This window comes from Bipolaris zeicola (assembly GCF_000523435.1).
Source record: "Bipolaris zeicola 26-R-13 unplaced genomic scaffold scaffold_35, whole genome shotgun sequence".
Taxonomy (NCBI): Eukaryota; Fungi; Ascomycota; class Dothideomycetes; order Pleosporales; family Pleosporaceae; genus Bipolaris; species Bipolaris zeicola.
In genome coordinates this window covers 107,867-127,112 of record NW_006912084.1, presented here as the reverse complement: position 1 = coordinate 127,112, position 19,246 = coordinate 107,867, and the positions used below count along the sequence as shown (strand labels likewise).

Genomic DNA, 19,246 nt, shown 5'->3' with positions numbered 1-19,246 from the left:
GGCCCCCCTTGTGAATGGAAGGGGAGAAAAGTATGAAGCGATGCTGGTTTAAGGTTGGCGTGATTGAGGTTGTGTGTGTGTGTGTGTGTACGTACGACTGAACTGTGTTATAATGCTTGGGTTTGGGATGGTGGTGGCGCTGTTGGTAGCGGTAGAGAGGTTGGAGAGGAGTGTACGGAGTAATTTGTATGACGTAGTCGGATGTGTACTTCATGTCGATAAATCTACTGTGACGCCTTCCTAGGCTGGATTCGTGCAATGCTGCCTGACCGGATACGGGGTAATGAGGGAATGTTGTCTTTTTTTTAATGCCAAACCTAATTGTAGGTTGAGTCATCTACTGTCGTTGCTCGAGTAGCACTTTTACGCCTTCATGTTTGATCTAATAGAAGACGAAATGTGTCTTTTTGAAATATCAGGTTATGGACGTAGAATCGAATATCTTCACTTGTGTTCGCAGTACAAATAACATATCAGATCGGATATATCGTTTCACATGGAGAGAGTATAATCATCAAGTTTTCACCGTATGCGCATGCTTGTTATTCTTACCTGCTTGACTCGATAACGATGCCTTGGGGTCGGGAATCGAAGATGATTAGTAGAGACTTGGAGTTGCTCCATCTCTTTTCATCCCATGTCAGCGGGGCAGTGCACGTCCAGCCCAACCAATCAGTGTGGTTTGATTGAGCCAGAGCACATCCCATCACGCTAGTTTCTAGTTGGGCAAAGCGTTTCCGGGAGTGCACGCCGCATCCGTGCAAGCAGGGCGGCAGCACCACATTGGGGGCGGTCAAAGTCAGCCCCAGGGTCGCATCAGCCTAGCCCAGTCGAAGCCCATCCATCTGCCGAACTGCCAATGCCGCCCTCTCCATTGGCCATCTTCATCGTCTGCAGGATGCGGAGAGGCCGCGGGCGCCATGCATAGCTCAGCTTGCAGCCTTGACCTACAGTTGGCAGCTGAAGGCGACCGCCGCTTCGACGGTAGCCAGTGGAGCACCTACATACCATACGTACACAGTAGATTCATCAGCCGTAGCCATGGGGGCGGGACAACTACTGCTATCAGCAAGCACGACTCCGCATGGCTTTTTGTCCATGTATAAGAAGGAACGGGGCGAAGTGCATTGCACTCACTATCAATTAACCCTCCAAGCCTTTTCCGCTTTATCTGCGAGCGTATCTTTCCTCCCACGCTTGCTTTTCTTTTGCTGCTAGTATCGCAGCTACTACATACCTACCCGCTTGGTTGGGCAAGTTGCCTAGTACAGTATATATTGTTAGCTTTCCGGGCTTGAGAGTCGACGGCTGGTCTTGCTGCCATCTTTGTCGGCCTCGACGCTATTTATAACACGTATGTACCTTCAGTAGCCGAGTTGTTTCTCACTCTGCAGCTTTTTTTTTAATTCCTTTACTACTACCTGTTGTTTTCCTTTTTAGCGTTCCGCCCCCACTATCCGCACATGAAAGACACCTGTACCACAATTCTACAAGCACAACACCTGGCTTCCTTGTGCCAGAACACAGCACCATTACAGTTCTCATAGTCTCTAACCAGACGTAGTAAAAACATGTCCAACGCCACAGAAGAGGCCAAGGCAGCTTGGGATGCTCATGTCGACACCCGCACAGGCGTCGAGCCCCCCAAACCTGCTGATCCATCCGAACTCACCAACCTACGCAACACCATTGGTACCTCATTCAGTACTGTTGCGTCTCTAATTGGAGCCGTCAAAGCCCCAGTTCCTGATCAAACTGGCGATGGCTCCAAAATCGCACCCGAAGAGAAGGCTTCCATTTACTCGAAGATTGAGGGTAGCCTCCGAGACATGTCTCACCTCGGAATCCAGGACATCAAATCATTAATTGACATCCAGAAGGAAAAGATGCTGGGTGGTTATACCGATGATAAGACTTACCTTATGGAGGGTCTCATTCGAACGGCTGCTGCGTTGCCTGATGGCTCCAAGACAAGAGACGCCGTCACCAACAAGTTCCTCGAACAGTTATGGAACGACTTGCAACACCCCCCGCAATCATACCTCGGTGCACAGTATCAGTACAGGTCTGCAGATGGATCCAACAACAGTCTTATGAACCCTCAAATCGGTAAAGCCGGAACTCCGTATGCGAGAACAGTGAAGCCATCTGCTATGCAGACTCCTGCACGCCCGGATCCCGGCGTCGTCTTTGACAGCCTCATGACAAGAAAGCACGCGGAGCTGCACCCCAACAGGATATCAAGCATGCTCTTCTACCTCGCTTCCATCATCATCCACGACTGTTTCCGCACTGATCACGCAGATTATTCCGTCTCAATGACGTCGTCATACCTAGATCTCGCGCCTTTGTATGGTAGTAACCAAACCGAGCAAGACAGGATGAGGACACACAAGGATGGAAAGATCAAGCCTGATTGCTTTTCCGAGTCGAGACTGCTCTTCTTTCCCCCCGGCGTTGGCGCACTGCTGATCATGTTTAATCGTTTCCATAACTACACTGTCGAAAACCTGGCAGACATCAACGAGCAAGGCCGCTTCACCAAACCATCTGCTGAGGCACCAAAATCCACTGGCGATGTGGAAGTAGACAAGGCGACAAAGGAAAAGTACGATGCAGCATGGAAAAAGTACGACAATGACCTGTTCCAGACTGGTCGCTTGATCACCTGCGGTCTATACGTCAACATCATTCTCATCGATTACGTCCGTACCATCCTGGACCTTAACCGCACAGACAGCAACTGGCAACTGAACCCACGCGCCGACATTCCAAATTTGCCCATGGGTGTCGGAAACCAGGTTTCAGCTGAGTTCAACCTCGTGTACCGATGGCACTCCACCGTCTCTGACCGTGACGAAAAATGGACGCAAGAAATGTGGGATGGTCTTTTTGGCGAAGGACGCGACCCCAAGACTGTTAACAAATACGAGTTCTTGGGACGCTTGAACGAAGTGTACAAGAGGACCGACCCCGATCCCGCGAAGCGTAAATTTGCTGGCCTTGAGCGCAACAAGGACGGAACATTGCCTGATCAAGGTCTGGTAGATATTTTGACCTCTAGTATCGAGGACTGTGCCAATTCCTTCGGACCGAACAGAGTCCCTGCCGTATTCCGTGCCATTGAGGTACTCGGTATTGAGCAGGCACGTGCCTGGAATCTGGGCTCGCTCAACGAGTTCAGGAAATACTTCAAGCTTGAGCCACACAACACTTTTGAAGACATCACGTCGGACAAGTATGCTCAGGAACAGCTCAAGCACCTCTACGATCATCCTGACAAGGTCGAGATCTACCCGGGCATCGTCGTGGAAGATGCCAAACAGCCCATGGCTCCTGGATCCGGTCTCTGCCCTCCATACACCGTATCTCGTGCCGTATTATCTGACGCAGTAGCACTGGTTCGTGGTGACAGGTTCTACACACATGACTACAACCCACGCACCCTCACAAACTGGGGCTACCGCCAGGCCGATAGCGATACCGCAATCGACAACGGATGCGTGTTTTACAAACTCTTCCTGCGCGCCTTTCCCAAACATTTCAAATACAACAGCGTCTATGTACACTATCCACTTACCATCCCTTCAGCTATGGAGGTCGCTCTGAAAGATTTGAAGAAGGACAATCTTTACGACTTTTCGAAGCCAGTACAGACACATCACCCACATTTCTTCAAAGAGTACAAGCTAGCTACTCAGATCACGAAGGATCAAGAGACCTTCAAAGTGCTCTGGGGAAAGCCCATGGAATACATCATGGGTCCTGCATCTGCAGACTTTATGCTGGCTGGCGACGGACCTAAGAACATAGCTTCTCGCCAAATGATGAGCAAAGCTATGTACATCTCCGAATGGGACAAGGAAGTGCGCAATTATTACACACGCAAAACCCGTGAGCTGTTGAGTAAAAAGAGTGCGAAGATCGCCGACTTCAACCAGGTCGACATTGTCCGGGATATTGGAAACCTAGCACACGTCCACTTTTGCTCGGAGCTTTTCATGCTGCCTCTCAAGACGGAAGAGCAGCCGAACGGCATCTTCACGGAGGCCGAACTCTACCTCATCATGTCATCCGTATTTGCTCTCATCTTCTTTGACGCTGATCCTGCGTCCTCGTTTCCCCTGCACGTCAAGGCGCGCAAAGCAACTCAACTCCTCGGCAGTATCGTGGAGGCAAACGTCAAAGCAATTGCAAAAAGCGGCATTTTGTCCAGCATTATGCAAGCCATCTGGCCCCAAGAAAGCGCGCTCAAGAGTTATGGAAAGCACATGATCAGACGCCTCCTTGATAGCGGCATGGACCCCAAGCAGCTCGTTTGGGGCCATATACTAGGAACTGCAGGTGGCATGGTTGCAAACCAAGGCCAGCTCTTGGCCCAAACTTTGGAATACTACCTGATCGGCGAGGGCAAGGAACACTGGCCGGCAATTCAAAAGCTCGCACTAGACGACAGTGAAGAAGCCTTCAAGACGCTGATGCATTACACGATGGAAGGCGGTCGACTGAACGGCGAAACAGGCATTATTCGCGCCGTAGCAAAGGAAGTTTCGCTCACTGAAGATGGCAAAACAACCAACCTCAAGCCTGGCGATTCCGTTTTTGTCAACCTGCGTGCTGCCTCGCATGACCCCTCTGCTTTCCCCAACCCGGATGCAGTTGATCTTACGCGTCCTCTGGATTCGTACATTCACCTTGGTCACGGTCCACACCAGTGCCTGGGTCTCCCAATGACACGTGTAACGCTTACAACCATGGTCAAGGAGGTAGCTAGGCTGAAGAATCTGCGACCTGCGCTGGGACCGCAGGGCAAGATTCACAAGGTTGCTAAGAAGATGGAGCCAGAGGGTGTGGAAGAAAAGTACCAATACCATGCTTATTTGACGGAAAATCAGGACATGTACTTTCCGTTCCCATGTGGTAAGTTGATGAATTCTTCCCGGTAACCAGACTGGATTGATCATTTTGCTAACGTGTTGTAGCTCTGAAGGTGTGCTGGGATTAATAGACCACCTCGATAAGGACACAAGCAATATAGGTTACACGAGGATCGGCGGTATAGCGGATGGGAGATGCGTGGCGTGTAGTGTATACAATGATGTACCGATAGATGTAGTACCAAAGAAGACGGACCGTTTGGGCTAAAAATAGGAACAAACGGCCAGAGCATGAGCACATAGTCGTGGGGCCAAAGCGTAAATTTCTCCGAGATGCCGTATTTCCTCCACCGCTCATTGGCCCAAGCGCCCAGCCTCGTATTTGCGCCACCCCTAATCGTTCAAATGACGTGCTCGACAGGGTCTCGACAGCCAACTTCACCACCAAACCTATGGGATCTTCGGACAAAATTACCACCTTGGACTGCAGAGTCTCGAAACGGGAATTGAACGGTTTTCAATAGCCGCAGATCCCAGGACGGCTACATCGTGTGCGGCAGCTGCTTTCGGATAGTCGGGTCGTTCCAATTCCAGAAACGGGGATTCCTCTTCAACCGGCGGCCGTCATCGAGGCGGCTCCACTATATGGGAGACTGTGCGAGAGAGGAAAGTCGAGAGTGTATATAAACAAGTTTGTGCCGCGCAAATTCAACTTCACTACCCAACGAGCCTCACATTTCGCAACTCACACTGATAATCCTAATATCCAACCACTCGACATCCTAATCTCTCCCTCTCAGACACAATGGTCTCTTTCACCACCCTCCTCACCCTCGCTGCCGGCGCTCTCGCTGCCCCTGCCCCTGCCGACACGCAGTCCCCGCCACAGCAGGTTCTGCCCGCAGGCTACCCCAACCCTTGGGCCTGGCACGTCGAAGACTTCGAAGCCGGCTGTGTGCGCAGCGGCTGCTACTACCGATTCAACCTCTCAGTTCCCGCAACCGAAGCCTACCCACAAGGCGGCAAGTACTCCTGCAGCGGCACCGAGAATGGCGAGTTTGGCAATGAAAACACTTTCGAAGACTGCAGCATTGTTGGAGATGACAATGCCGCTACCGCTGCCGCCAAGCTGGGTAGGAGGATCAACTCCGAGCCTCCCAAGCAACTTTATGTTAGCTTCTTGAAGCCAGGTTCCGCAGCCGACCAGACGTAAGTTTAGCCACAACCTTTTCTTTCTAGTCCCTGTTTCTTCGTCGTCACATACATTTTACTAATACAGGTGGATTTCAGGAACCCATACAACTTTACCGCAATCACGACTGATTGGACGTACAACGCGTTTGTCGCCGTCGATGAGGAGTTTGACGTCTACCCTACTATCTGGCAACAGTACCCTCTTCCCCAGAGCAAGGTAGCTTGATTTGTTTGAAGGATCTGGGAAGGAACGGAAATCGGTCGCCAAACCTGACTATGCGATGGAGCGGGTCCATGGAAACTTCCAGTCTCTGCGGTTTCTCAACTTCTCTCCATGTTTCCAAAACTATAGAACCTTGTAGATATGCAACCATGTAGATACTATGATGATTAGATTTAACGCAATATTTTTTTGATCTTTTCAATAGTCGTATAAGTGCTCATGGGACCTTGCAAAAAAGTGGAGCGATTGGCACAATATAGTAAAGTTCGGCCGGATTTGGTCCATTCAATACATATTGTATCCACAATCCACCAATGGAATCGCTAGTCCAAGACAGCACTCCATGCATGTAGGCATATGGTGATCTTTCGCTTAAAACAGTCGATCAAAAGTTATCATGCCCGAGTATATTGCCACCTCCGCACTGGCTCCGCTTCCCGGTGGTTATTGCACAAGGAAGCTGCAATATTAAAAAGCCAAGGGAACTTGCCGCATAACGACCTGGATATCCAACCATCCATCCCATCCGCAACCAGTGTAATATTCTTAATCATAATATCCTCCATTCCATCCCATCATCCACAATGGTCTCCTTCACCACCCTCCTCACCCTCGCCGCAGCCACCCTAGCCAACCCCATCACCCCGACCCTCGACCCCCGCGCCACCGACATCCCCGAAAACTGGACCTGGCACGTCAGCGGCTGGGAAGCCGGGTGCCAGCGCCGCGGCTGCTACTACAACTTCAACGTCACCATCCCCAGCGTGCGCGCCGCCATTGGCGGCGGCAAGTACTACTGCAACGGCTACGAAAACGGGTGGTACCGTAAAGGGAATTGGTTTGAAGAGTGCAAGCTTCTGGAGCTTGCTCCTGGTGAGTTTTTGTCCCAGGCGAATAATACGGTTGCGGCCAAGTTGGGGGAGCAGGTGGGGGAGGAGCCGGTGCCCAAGGAGATTTTTGTGAGTTTTGTTTGGAAGGGGTATGAACCTACTGGGTAAGTTTTTTTTCTTTTTCTTCTTGTCTTCTTTTTTTCCTTTGGTTCTTGAAAATCGGGGCTTTCTTATCCGATTTTGTGGAAGAAAGAAGAAGAAGATGTGTGGTACTAATGTGTGGTAGACGTCCCTCGTATAACTTCACTGGCTCTAATGAGACGGTGTACAACCAATTTGTGTCTCCTCCTTTGGAGTTTGACATTACTCCTTCAAAAGTCTTTGCTATTGCATAAGTGCAAGAGGAAAGTGTGTCTGGATACGAGCATAAGTAATGAGTTGGAAATGTGGCAATGATTAAAATGACAGTGTTTCTTTTCATGTTGATTGTTAATTGGTACTAAGATTGAGCATGTCTGTTTAGCGTGTAATGTATCGAATCGATTCTCTTTTTCTGTGGAAAACAAAAAACAAAAAAGTTGGAATACTTTGGTGTTTTTGATTCAAAGTATAAGTATAATCTTGAGAAAAATAGTAAAAAAAAAAGCAGACTGGGTATGAAGACGGGCGATGTTAACGTGTTGTGACATGTATTCTGACTCGTATGCAATAATCTGTCAATTAATCTTATGACAAGAAAGCTTCATCGTGTTAAGCCTGAGATACGCGCAAGGTACCCTTACATACTGAGTAGTAGCTATCCGCCAATAGGAACTACTCCTACCCGGAGGACTATATAACGTGCAATATGATCATATGGTGTGATATACACGGATTCTGTTTTTTGTCTCTCGCTGTTCGACATCCAATGAATACATGGAGCGTCAAGTCGTATTCAGAGCACGGATAGAAACCAGTTCGAGTAACTATGACTTGACTTGTGCCTACCTATCTGCTGTACGGCTTGATTCAATATCTCAGTTTGCTATATAGCGTACTAGATCAATTACCCCAGAAAAGAACGGCAGGCCACATCGCGACGTGCCTGAATCGGGTATTAGAAAAAAAAGACTTTGCAGTTAAGGTAAAAGGATCTGAATGAGAAACGTGCACAGAAACCTGAGAGCTTCAGCGAGACCCGTCGAAGAATTATAGTATGAAAAATGAAATATCCATGGAGTCCTATTCTTTGGAGTAAGGTACAACATTTGGTAGCGATGTAGTGAAACTTTACTCCTCAAAATCGGTATGCGAAAGGGATCAGAGAGACCAGTCAATCAACTGCGTGCTTGAAATCCCTAATATCGTGCCGGCGCACCAGGCTGTTAGTAAACCTGGGGCAGAAACTATCGTCTTAATCTTAACAAAAGATGAGGATCTCATCTATAATAATGATTATACTGACTATATGGTTTTCTCCATCCTGGCTAGATACAGTGATTTAAGCTCATAATTCTGTGCAGTGGTCAAACAAGGAGAAAGATCAAGAAAGCTTCTTCGGCACTGAAGCTTAAAACCCCTTCCTACATTTCAAAGGTTTAAAGCAAATTTGATTTAAATACAGAAACGGTCTTCAGAATCAATTTTCGTAATCTCAGAGTTACATTTAGTTTTTGGATATGGGGGAGGGGGAGGAGATGCGAACTCTCGATCTTGCAAATGAGGACTTCGTATATAGTATATCAATCATCCCATTCAAAAGTTTCCAGCTCATCTAGTAGTTTTCTCTAACCTCAGATTCTCGTCCGTCCAGCTATCCACCAGAAGGTGTAAGGAAAAGGAGAGTCAGTCATATCTACCATTATAAGATTCATGGCTCGATACTGACTCCACTCGTTTATCGTCTGCGAGCTAAGTCGCATAAGATGCTTTTTCTTCTTGGTCACAAGGAGTGTACATGACAAAAGTGTGGGAGAAGATATCATGATGAGGCAAGAAACTTGTCATTGGAATTTGAGCTACATGAAGTGATATGTATGGGGTGAAATTTAGTCTATTGGATGAATCGAAAGGAGATGAAAAAAGAAGGAGATGAGAACAAAAGGAGATACAAAAAAAAGAAGCTATCGTTACTTGGACATCGAACATGAGGTACACTTATCGTGACATGATATCGTACCTACTCTACGAGAGAGTAAAGTTTCCGTTGCCTGACCCATATCCATCATCTCCACAGTCTCCGTCGTCCGCGTTGGTTCCGCAGTGAATCTCTCCGTTGTAGTTGTGGTGTGAGTTCCAGTTGTCAACGAAGATGACGTCTATGCCGACACGGGCGTAGAGTGACTTGATCGTCTGGGCATATAAATCTGTGCCGTTGATGATAGGACCCCAGGGGCTAGGGGCGATGTATGTGTCGAAGCCGGTCATGACGAGGCCGTTGACGATGCCGGGGATCATGGCGCCAGCTTTGAGTACATCAGGTCCGTTGGTGACAGGGCTATCGTTCTAGTTATTGTTAGAGTCGGCCCCGTTGGTCGTAGAGTTGTCGCCAGGGAAATTAAAATCGAAGTTGATGCGCTTGAACAAGGAAGGAAGGCGGATAATCTCTTCATCGGTGATGCCGGTCGCTTGCTTGAGGATTTGCATGTTAGCCTCAATGCGCTTGGCGCATTGCTCCTGCACGGAGATGAGGTCCTTGTTGGCGAGTATCTCGTTGATAGTGGTAGACTCTACAGGGATGGGCTGGCAACCAAAGTTGTTGCAGGGGTTTGCTGGAATCGTGTCGTTGTTTCGAGAGAAGAGCCGCCGTGAGCCATGTCCGCTAGCCTTGATTTGCTGGAGCATCTTGACACCCGCAAGGGGATCATCAACCACCATAACCCAACCGCGCTCCGAATCAGCGGGCAAGAATTGGACGAACTCGTCGACATGGCCGGCGAATAGCCAGTCGGCATCGAGAAGAAGAGGGTCTTGGGTTTCTTGGGCCCGGAAAAACGGTAGCATAGCGTGGCTCTGTTTGCCATGATTGCCGAGGATCAAACGTCCAGCAGGCCAGGAAGTACCGTTGAATTCGTATGGAGGAATGGTCTCGATATTACCGCCGGAGTTGATCTCGTCACGTGACCCGCCAAGCTGCTGAACGGCGCCGATGCCAGTGTCTCGGTAGTACTCGAACAACTGTCGGCCGGCAACACGCTCGTCCTGCGGACTTCGGATCATAATGCGCAAGCTGATGGGCCCATCAGGACCAGGCATAGAAGCGAATCCAGGTTCCAAAAAGTCTTGAGCCTAGATGTCATCGCTTTTAGTGAAGAGGTAGAGGTCTTTGTCTAGGCTAGATTGGTTGACGGCGGCCTGGAGTTGCTGGTTGAAGCGGTTGAGATACGGGGTGCCAGTATCATTGCCTTTGACACCAATGACCTGTTGCACAGGGTCGAGGTGTGTATGAGTAAGAACGGGGGCAACACGTAACATGACGCTGTCGGACGAAGTGCCATTGAAACTCTTGACATTGAAGGTTACAAGGGCTCGACCATCCCAACCATTTGGGCGACGGACGTCCCGGCCATCAATACCGAGGACAAGACCCTTGCGGAGTGCGGCTGTGCTAAAGGTAGAGTTTCCGTCAATATATGTCCAATTGCCGTTACAGCTGGCCTGGTGGAAGATGCGGACGTTGCTGCGCTGTACTTGGTCCTTTACATAGACGCGACCAGAAGCGCCATTGGGAAGGTCGGGCATGGGGACTGTACGGAGCGGAGCAAGGAACTGCTCGGAACGCAGTGTGTTGTCAGACGCATCGTTGCAGCGGTCGAGCTTCTCATTGCTCACGGCAGGGCCTTTGAGCAGAGCTTTGGAGCAGCGCTTGTCCGTGTCTCCTATGTTGGGGAGGAAGATGGCACCAAAGTCGGCAGTCCACGTGGTTTTGCCTTCAGAGTCCGAGGTGCCTGAGAGGTCGACGAGGCCATCGCGGTCAGTGTCAGCTCGGATATCGGCTTTGAGAATAGTGGCCATTGATGCAGATGCGTGGCATGAATCATCGCGTGGAAGCACTCTGGCATGGGCCAAGGGCGCAAGGGCTAGACCGTCTTAGCATGATGCATATCACGTGTGAAACAGTGCTGTCGGAGGTCTGGGTGCTCACAGAGACTCGAGAGAGTAAGAAGTGCTTCGAGACGCATCTTACTCAAGCTAAACTAAGCTTTATGTTTTAAGTTTGTCCGTATGCAGGTAGTAAGATCTTTATGGACTGGCTGAGTGAGAGTAAACGGTTGACATGTATGGAAAGTACTGGTGGCTGAGGATGGTGGCTGTGTCAACAGTTCAAGTGATACTATTTTATATTCTTCTTTTTCGCGCAATAACAAGCCAACATAGATATTCTATTATTCATTTCTTTGTAATTCATGGTGTGCGTAGACAGTTCGTCACCCTCTCTGCGAATACACAGATCTCCCCGCCCAGCGTATAACTGGTGATGTTGCGCTAAGTCGCATTTGGCTATCTCCAATGCACTCTATTTGGTAAACGAGGACTCGCTTAACGCCGAGCTGACGCTGATTTGCGACTGTCCTTGTGGCAACGTGCGGAAGCTTAAAATAGGAAGAATGTTCTGATTGGTCGAATTACCCGGGTTAGAGTAAATGCACTCTGTCTATACGCGCTGGCCAATGACAGCCTCGAAAATACTACCGAATTAAGCCGAGTTACCGGCCCATAACGGAACTGCGCCCCCCCTTCCACGTTTTCCTGGCGACACCCTACGACTCTTGATGATTCTTATGATCGTGGCTCCTACAAGACCTGCACCGCCTTAGTCAAGTCTCTCACAACGGCCGAGCTTCTACGATGTACATCGACAATCTGACCCGTCCGCTATACGCGACAACCAATGACAGCCTTTTGGGACTGCCAGTCCGCTCCAAGGCTCCTCGAGTGCGCGCATTCTCACCCAAAGTTCGCACTGGATGTATTACATGGTAAGTTCTTCAAGACTCGAAATACAGAATGGTTGCTCGTATTCATCACTTATCCTTTCCTCCATCCTGACCCCATTACCCATTCACCAGCGATCTGCGCCAGACATCGTGAACTAGCTCGCAGCCCGAACTTTGCGAGGGCTCCTGCTTATCTTTGAACGATACTTTGACAACAACTGCTATGAAATTTTTGTTAACGCTTTGTGACAGCAAGTAAGTGTGCTTCAGTATCATACACAGAAAGGTGTACATTCCTCATATGTACATGATCATACCTTCACCTCCCTCGCCACATGGCCACTGCTCTTCGGGCAAATACGAGAAGAGTGGAGTATCTTGTATTACTCCGCCTATTAGGCTCAAGTCATGCTAACAAGACTCGTCTTCACCTCTAGAATCCGCAGGAAAAAATGCGACGAAGAGAAACCGACCTGTCGTCGATGTAGAGACAGTCAGGTCAAGTGTGATGGATATGCACCTATACCAGCCGAGAAGAAGAAATCGCCTTTGCAGAAGGTTGTGTCTGCGAAGGCGAAGAAGAGAACCATCCAGGCCACTCCCGAAATGATCCAAGCCGTCGTTAAGCAGTCACAGCCACGTTTTCAAATTCCAGGCAGTAGACTGAATCTCGAAATCGACGGCAGTGTGTATGACCGCATGTTTTTCCACCACTTTCGCTCCATTACCATGGTCGACTTCGTCCGTTTCGCCAACCCCAAAGATTTCTGGTCCCAGCGGGTGCTCCCCATGTGTCATGACGAGCCCGCTGTACGAAACGCAGTTGTTGCGCTCGGTGCAGCCCACTACGTTTACCTACAAAAGCTCTCAAACCCTTTCTCGGGAGGCACGGACACATCCATGACCCATTATGAGTGTGTCGCAACACAGTATTATAACAATGCTATTGGGCAACTGGTAACACTCAACAACGCCAACAATTCAACACTCTGGGATTCGCAGCTCAAGATTCTCACCTGCTGCCTACTGTTTGTCTGTCTGGAGAACATCTTCGGCCGCACCGACGAAGGAATGCGTCACATGCAAGCCGGCGCTCGCCTCCTCGAAACCTTCGACTTGTGGAGTGTTCCACCCAATTTTCAACAACTAATCCAAGAAATTGCAACCGTATTGCTTCACTTTTGCGTCGACGTATCTTACCTCGACGACGACTTCGACGTCCCGAATATGCTACCATATGTGGCGCCTCTGGTGGAACTTGATGACAGAATGCAACCATTTGCCAGCCTCGCGGAAGCCAAGGACGCCATGTGGGATCTAGATGTGAGAATGACCTACATCGAATGTCCCGATCATGAATCAGATGGAATACCTGACAAAGACTGCTGCATGCCCGACAATATGAATGAACTCATTGAGCCGTTCGAGCGATGGAAGACTAAGTTCAACCTTCTCGTCGCATCTCAGGTCGACAATACAGATGTCCCGATAGACGTACAAAGGGAGACACTGACCTTGATGCTTCGCCGCGCCGTATGGGAAGTCATCATGCCCATCAAAGCTGACGACGAAGCCGGGGAGCTAGCGAGGCTCCAACGTGAGCTAGTTGACTTGGCAGAGCTCCTATACAGCATCGAGGCCTCATGGCTAGGCCGGCCTATGTTCACGTTGGACAGTGATAGTATCCCTGCCCTGTATTTCGTTGGGTTGTCTTGTGAAGACCCTGCCTTGGCTCAGCGCATTCTCACTCTCTTGCGCGGTCACCGAAGAAGAGAAGGACCCTGGGATAGCTGGAAAGTGGCAGATAGGCTTGAAGCCGAGTTACTGAACCCTAGTCCTTGCCCATTCAAGAGCGGTTCGGATACTTCTTCATCATGTCGGTCAGGCAGTACCCCGAATTCTGCGGGATCGTCTCCATCAAGTGGCACGCCAGATTCCACTTCCTCTTTTTCAGTTTGTAAGACGGAATTTCTTTAGGAATGTCATGTATATTATTTCTTCAATCATCTTTTTCTTCTCGAGATTTCAACTCGAATACCAACTGTGCGGGATTCTGACAGTTTCTTTTTGACTCTGCTAGATTACCACTTAGTCCGCTGCAAGTCGGAAAAAAGTCCGAAGCTAACATCAACCCCGCCCTCTTCTTGACAACTCTCTGGCGATCGACAAACACCGCCTGTACCCTATTCATCACTAGCTAAACTCTCCAACGTAAGTTTCCCCACTTCTTTGCGAATCAATCCTTGATCGAGATCAAATCACGATTCAGCATCAACCCCATGTTGTGAAACTCTACCCATATCGGCACTCGATATCTGCAGTGACGAGATTTTCGTCACTAACACGGAAAAAGACACAGTATAAATACACATAGGCTTCCACACAGCGGTGGCATTGCCTTGTTACCCTGATATCCATCATGGTTACACTACAATTTGCATCCTGGGCTACTGATCTGACGTATAGCAGTCTCACAAGCAGTTTACTTGCAGCTGATAACAAATCCTTCTTCAACTGGGCTGGATGCGCAATCGGCGGCTTTCCTTTCCAGGCTGTACCGCAGATTGCACTCAACACGACACTCTCTGCGTTCTCAGGGCTACCAACATCTTCGATTCTAGGCGCGAACGATTCCGCCTCAGGGGTTTTAGGAGATGCCCAAACTGCAGCGCTGATAAATGGCATCGCCAGCCATGTCGATGATTACGATGATACGCATCTTGAAACGATCATCTATCCTGCCGGGCCCGTTGCAAGTGCTCTCTTAGCAGTAGCCGAAGCGCATGGGCCTGTCACTGGCCATGACTTCATTACTGCATTTGTGGCTGGTGTAGAGGCGGAATGTACATAAGTTGGGGTTGTCTGTCTCGCCCGAGCACTACGATGTGGGATGACACATTACTTCCACAACAGGGTCCGTTGGCGCAGCCATCGGCGTAAGCAAGCTTCTCAGATTGAACACCACGTATATGCAACACGCTATCGGAATTGCCGCTACCCAAGTGGTGGGAATGCAAGTGTATTTTGGCTCGGACACCAAATCTGTTCATGTTGGCCGCGCCGCACAAGGCGGTATTCTAGCTGCGCTGCTTGCAAGGAATGGCTACACTTTTCTCTCAAAGCTCTTGAAGCCAAGTATGGATGGCTTCATGTTGTCAGCACGCGGGAAAATGCAACGGCGTATTTCGATCAGCTGGGAAAGACCAGGGAAATCGAAAAGAATCCCTTCAAACCCTACCCTTATTGAATCGTCATGCATCCAACCATTGATGCTGCCATCTACCTCCGCAATGAGACACTATCACAAAGTCTTTCAATCAAAGACATCGACACCGTACAATTGCGCGTCAACCCCGAAGTTCTCATCCTAACCGGAAAGAAAGAGCCACAAACTGGACTCGAGGGCAAGTTCAGCATCTACCACGCCGCAGCAGTAGGCCTGGTTTACGGAGAAGCAAGACCTACTCAATTCACCGATGCTGTCGTCAAAGACTCGACCGTAATAAGTTTACGTAACAAGGTCACTGCAACTGAAGATGAAGGCGTATTCCCGTCCGAAGCATACGTTACTTTGACGTTCAAGGACGGTACAACATTACAAAGCACGTCGAATATGCCAAGGGCAGTATTCAGAATCCACTTACCGAAGAAGAGTTAAAGGAGAAGTTCATCGGCCAGGTGGGCGCGGCGATTGGTCTTGATCGTGCGGTAGATGTGTATGCGTCGTTTTCAAACGTGCAAGAGATGTCCGATGTTGCTGCCATTCGGCATACGTATTAGCAGGCTCTGTTCAGCGGTACGACTACCAGGTTACCCGGGTCATTCGATTGGGAAGCTCAGCCGCCTATCGATCCTAGTTCTATCACATCACGCCAGTGCTTTCTATATAGGCACGGTCTGTCTCCTAGAACTTCTTAACAATTCTATCAATCTCTCAGACATATTGTTCGTGCTATTTCATCGTTGTACATATTTCTTATTCGTCAAGCTCACTCGGCTTCCAATGTCCATATCGTTTCTTGTGCTGTTGTTTCACTGCTACCATTCTTTCTTCAACTCTACAGTTAAACCAAAGCACTTTGATGTCCCGCAAGTCTAACAACGGTATGTGATTATGCAAGGATATGCGGGAAAGGATAGAGTGGATCCCCAGCCGATGTTACTTACTTACCAAAAATGGTAGACCCACAATCTGGTGGTGGTAAGTTTGTGCTTATGCCAGGTGTAGATCACTAGCAAGGGTTCATCTTAGCTAAGACTTGAGATGGGAAAGTGTAGCAGAAGTTGTTGAACATGTGCTTTACTCCGTGGCAGCAGCACCAGTAACGTGACACCTATCCCTAGTCACAAATGAGACGAGGTTTTCCAATAACTGATGGCTACATTCAAGTGTCCCCGTGGGTGCTTGCCATCACAATACGAATTTCCCGTGTGTTCGGCAGGTAGCATTGTTCTGTTAGGACTCATCTTGATTCAAACGTTGCTCACAAACATCGCCAATCAAAAACAACTTCTTAACCTACAACAAGCATAAGAAACAACGTGTTCGTGTTGCAGTATACCTGCAAGCGCCATGCAAGACTGCTGTGTATATAGGGTGAAGTACGAAGATAATACTGTGCGCAAGGGCCATTGGGGTAAAATTTCGAATACATGCAGAATACCAGAAACGTATTTTCGCAATCATGGTGCTTTTTTCGATTGTTATTGTATCTAAAAAGGTGATAATGGCGATAGTTGCATTTGAGTAGCTAATTGATGTGAAGATCAGAGTCAGGTGACAAGCGCCTCGTAGCCTTTTGCGGGTACATGTTTTCCGTGAACTTTTGACCATGAAAAACACTTAACCGTACCTTTCTGCTGTTGTCGGGTTTGGTGAGTATGCAAGAATCGAATTCTAGGGTTCATTTGTTCTTCATGTTATGCAATGATGCTTCGTCTTCCGCATGTTTTACATCCCTCAAATTGTCAATAGGCAGATAAAAGTATTGGAAAAAAGGTTGGATCCCATTAAATCGATCTAATAGAGTCTTGTAGTGATTGAAAAACACGGTATTCATTTGGTAAGAAAAAGAGTATTACTTGCATGAGTCGCTTTACGGCACGTGACGAAGTATAGTTAGCGGAGCCAAGATTTCAAGGCGGTGGCATGTGGCAGAAATAATTCTAGGACTGCTGGACATGCACGAACCGACTTCTTCACGCGCAACCCAATTCTCGGATTCTTTTGTTTTCCTGCCCGGTAAACCCGGTTGCGATATTTATTTGAAACTCTAAGATATACACTGCAGCGCTGCGATCATGGCTTCCGGACGTAAGCCTGAAGCCAGTACTTCGCAACCGGGGCGCAAGTCGCACAACAGCGCACTCATGGACGAAGACGCCCGCGCAGTCGCAGAATTCACCGAGAAAGCCACACAACAATATGGTCGCGGCGACCGGATACGGCCGAAATCAGTCAAAGATAAGAAGTTGCGGGCAAATGTAAAGTCTCTTGAGGCGAAGAACAAACAGGCGGCGCTGGAAGCAAAGACTGTCGAAGTCCTGCTTGAGAACAATGCTGGGCTGCTGGAGCCTGAGAATGAGTTGGAAAGGACATATCGCGTTCGGCAAGACGAGATCAAGCAGGAGGTTGGCCTAGAGACGGCAAAGAAAGGGTTCGAATTGCGGTTAGACGATCTTGGACCATACGACGTGTGCGAATACAGTCGCAATGGGCGCGATTTGCTGATTGCGGGCCGGAAGGGCCATGTCGCGACGTTTGACTGGAGAGCCGGAAAGCTGGGCTGCGAACTACAACTCAACGAGACAGTGCGCGATGCGCGATGGCTGCATACAAGCAACCAGAAAAACTTCGCCGTTGCACAAAAGAAATGCGTCTACATCTACTCAGGCGACGGTGTAGAAATGCACCAGCTGAAGAACCATTCGGAGGCGACACATCTCGAATACCTACCGTATCACTTCCTTCTCGCCTCAGTATCGACAGCAGGCATAATACGATATACAGACGTTTCGACCGGTCAATCGCTGCCACAGCTCTACACCAAACTTGGACCTTCCACAGCGCTTGCGCAAAATCCACAAAATGCAGTCCTCCACGTTGGCCACCAAAAAGGTCTTGTCACATTGTGGTCTCCGAATAGCGCCACTCCCCTCGTCAAGCTCCTCCCACACCGCGGGCCTGTACGAAGCATTGCCATAGACAGATCAGGCACCTACATGGTCAGCACCTCTCAAGACCGGCGCATGTCCGTGTGGGACATTCGCATGTTTAAAGAAATGCACCAGCACCACTTGCGTGTTCCAGGCACCACCCTCTCCATTTCCGATCGCAACCTCACGGCCGTTGGCTATGGAACCCAAGTCTCTATCTACAAAGACGACATTTTCCAGCGCAGCCCCGAAGATCAATCACAACCCAAGATGCCCTATATGGGATGGGGCGGCCAAGGACTCGACGTTGGCCGCGTCCGCTTCTGTCCTTTCGAAGATGTACTTGGGATATCGCACGACCGCGGCTTCTCCTCCATTATCGTCCCCGGATCCGGAGAACCTAACCCCGATTCCCTCGAACCGGGCACCAACCCCTATGAAACCTCCAAGCAACGTCGCGAAACCGAAGTCCATGCTCTCCTCGAGAAGCTCCAACCCGAAATGATTGCGCTCGACCCCAACTTTGTCGGTAACCTCGATTTGACCTCGCACGAGGAGCGGCAAAAGGAGTACCGCGCTCAGCGGGGTGAGCGCGAACCAGACAAGGTGGATCTGCTGAAGAAGAGGGGCAAGGGAAGGAACTCAGCACTGAGGAGGTATCTGAGGAAGAATGGCAATAGGAATGTTATTGATGCAGAAAAGGAGCGCGCACGCGAGGCGCTCAAGAATATGCAACAGAGGCAGATTGAGCGCAAGGAGAAGATGAAGAAGGAATACGGTCCTGCGCTCGAGCGATTTGCGAGAAAGTAGGCGGTAGATGATAAGGCCCCTAAGAAAAGCATATTTTCCCATTGCATTTGCATGGCGTCTCCGTATTCTTTTTTTTTACTTTTCCATGTAGTTAAGATACCTTTTATACACTATTGGACATTGACTGATTGTAGCAATGACGCAAATGGCATAGTATGAACATAGCAAGATGTTTTACTTCCAAAAAAAAGAACGCCATGTCCATTTTTGACCTATCTTAAATGCCCATTGATATCATAA

At 49.1% G+C, this 19,246-nt stretch overlaps 8 protein-coding genes across 8 annotated transcripts; 7 read left to right on the top strand and 1 right to left on the bottom strand.

The window, feature by feature from the left end:
- Positions 1–1,571: 1,571 nt before the first annotated feature.
- COCCADRAFT_90395 (uncharacterized protein) lies at positions 1,572–5,005 on the top strand (the record flags this gene model as incomplete). Its single annotated transcript, XM_007711895.1, has 2 exons — positions 1,572–4,920; positions 4,983–5,005. 2 exons carry the CDS (start codon positions 1,572–1,574, stop codon positions 5,003–5,005), a joined length of 3,372 nt encoding a protein of 1,123 aa, XP_007710085.1.
- Positions 5,006–5,682: 677 nt separating this feature from the next.
- On the top strand, positions 5,683–6,297 carry COCCADRAFT_3191 (uncharacterized protein; the record flags this gene model as incomplete). Its single annotated transcript, XM_007711845.1, has 2 exons — positions 5,683–6,086; positions 6,168–6,297. The coding sequence occupies 2 exons, from the start codon at positions 5,683–5,685 to the stop codon at positions 6,295–6,297; spliced, it is 534 nt and encodes a 177-aa protein (XP_007710035.1).
- A 581-nt stretch (positions 6,298–6,878) lies between these two features.
- On the top strand, positions 6,879–7,519 carry COCCADRAFT_34891 (uncharacterized protein; the record flags this gene model as incomplete). Its single annotated transcript, XM_007711870.1, has 2 exons — positions 6,879–7,288; positions 7,411–7,519. The coding sequence occupies 2 exons, from the start codon at positions 6,879–6,881 to the stop codon at positions 7,517–7,519; spliced, it is 519 nt and encodes a 172-aa protein (XP_007710060.1).
- An 845-nt stretch (positions 7,520–8,364) lies between these two features.
- COCCADRAFT_90296 (uncharacterized protein) lies at positions 8,365–8,616 on the top strand (the record flags this gene model as incomplete). Its single annotated transcript, XM_007711894.1, has 1 exon — positions 8,365–8,616. A coding segment is annotated over one exon (252 nt), but the record flags the coding sequence as incomplete, so codon positions are not given.
- A 992-nt stretch (positions 8,617–9,608) lies between these two features.
- COCCADRAFT_24461 (uncharacterized protein) lies at positions 9,609–11,117 on the bottom strand (the record flags this gene model as incomplete). The annotated part of the gene is made up of 2 exons (XM_007711861.1): positions 9,609–10,391; positions 10,524–11,117. The coding sequence occupies 2 exons, from the start codon at positions 11,115–11,117 to the stop codon at positions 9,609–9,611; spliced, it is 1,377 nt and encodes a 458-aa protein (XP_007710051.1).
- Positions 11,118–12,448: 1,331 nt separating this feature from the next.
- On the top strand, positions 12,449–14,017 carry COCCADRAFT_3187 (uncharacterized protein; the record flags this gene model as incomplete). Its single annotated transcript, XM_007711844.1, has 1 exon — positions 12,449–14,017. One exon carries the CDS (start codon positions 12,449–12,451, stop codon positions 14,015–14,017), a length of 1,569 nt encoding a protein of 522 aa, XP_007710034.1.
- Positions 14,018–14,459: 442 nt separating this feature from the next.
- Positions 14,460–15,820, top strand: COCCADRAFT_34888 (uncharacterized protein; the record flags this gene model as incomplete). Its single annotated transcript, XM_007711869.1, has 4 exons — positions 14,460–14,883; positions 14,954–15,194; positions 15,350–15,605; positions 15,644–15,820. 4 exons carry the CDS (start codon positions 14,460–14,462, stop codon positions 15,818–15,820), a joined length of 1,098 nt encoding a protein of 365 aa, XP_007710059.1.
- Positions 15,821–17,341: 1,521 nt separating this feature from the next.
- On the top strand, positions 17,342–19,006 carry COCCADRAFT_3184 (uncharacterized protein; the record flags this gene model as incomplete). Its single annotated transcript, XM_007711843.1, has 1 exon — positions 17,342–19,006. The coding sequence occupies one exon, from the start codon at positions 17,342–17,344 to the stop codon at positions 19,004–19,006; it is 1,665 nt and encodes a 554-aa protein (XP_007710033.1).
- Between the last annotated feature and the right edge of the window lie 240 nt (positions 19,007–19,246).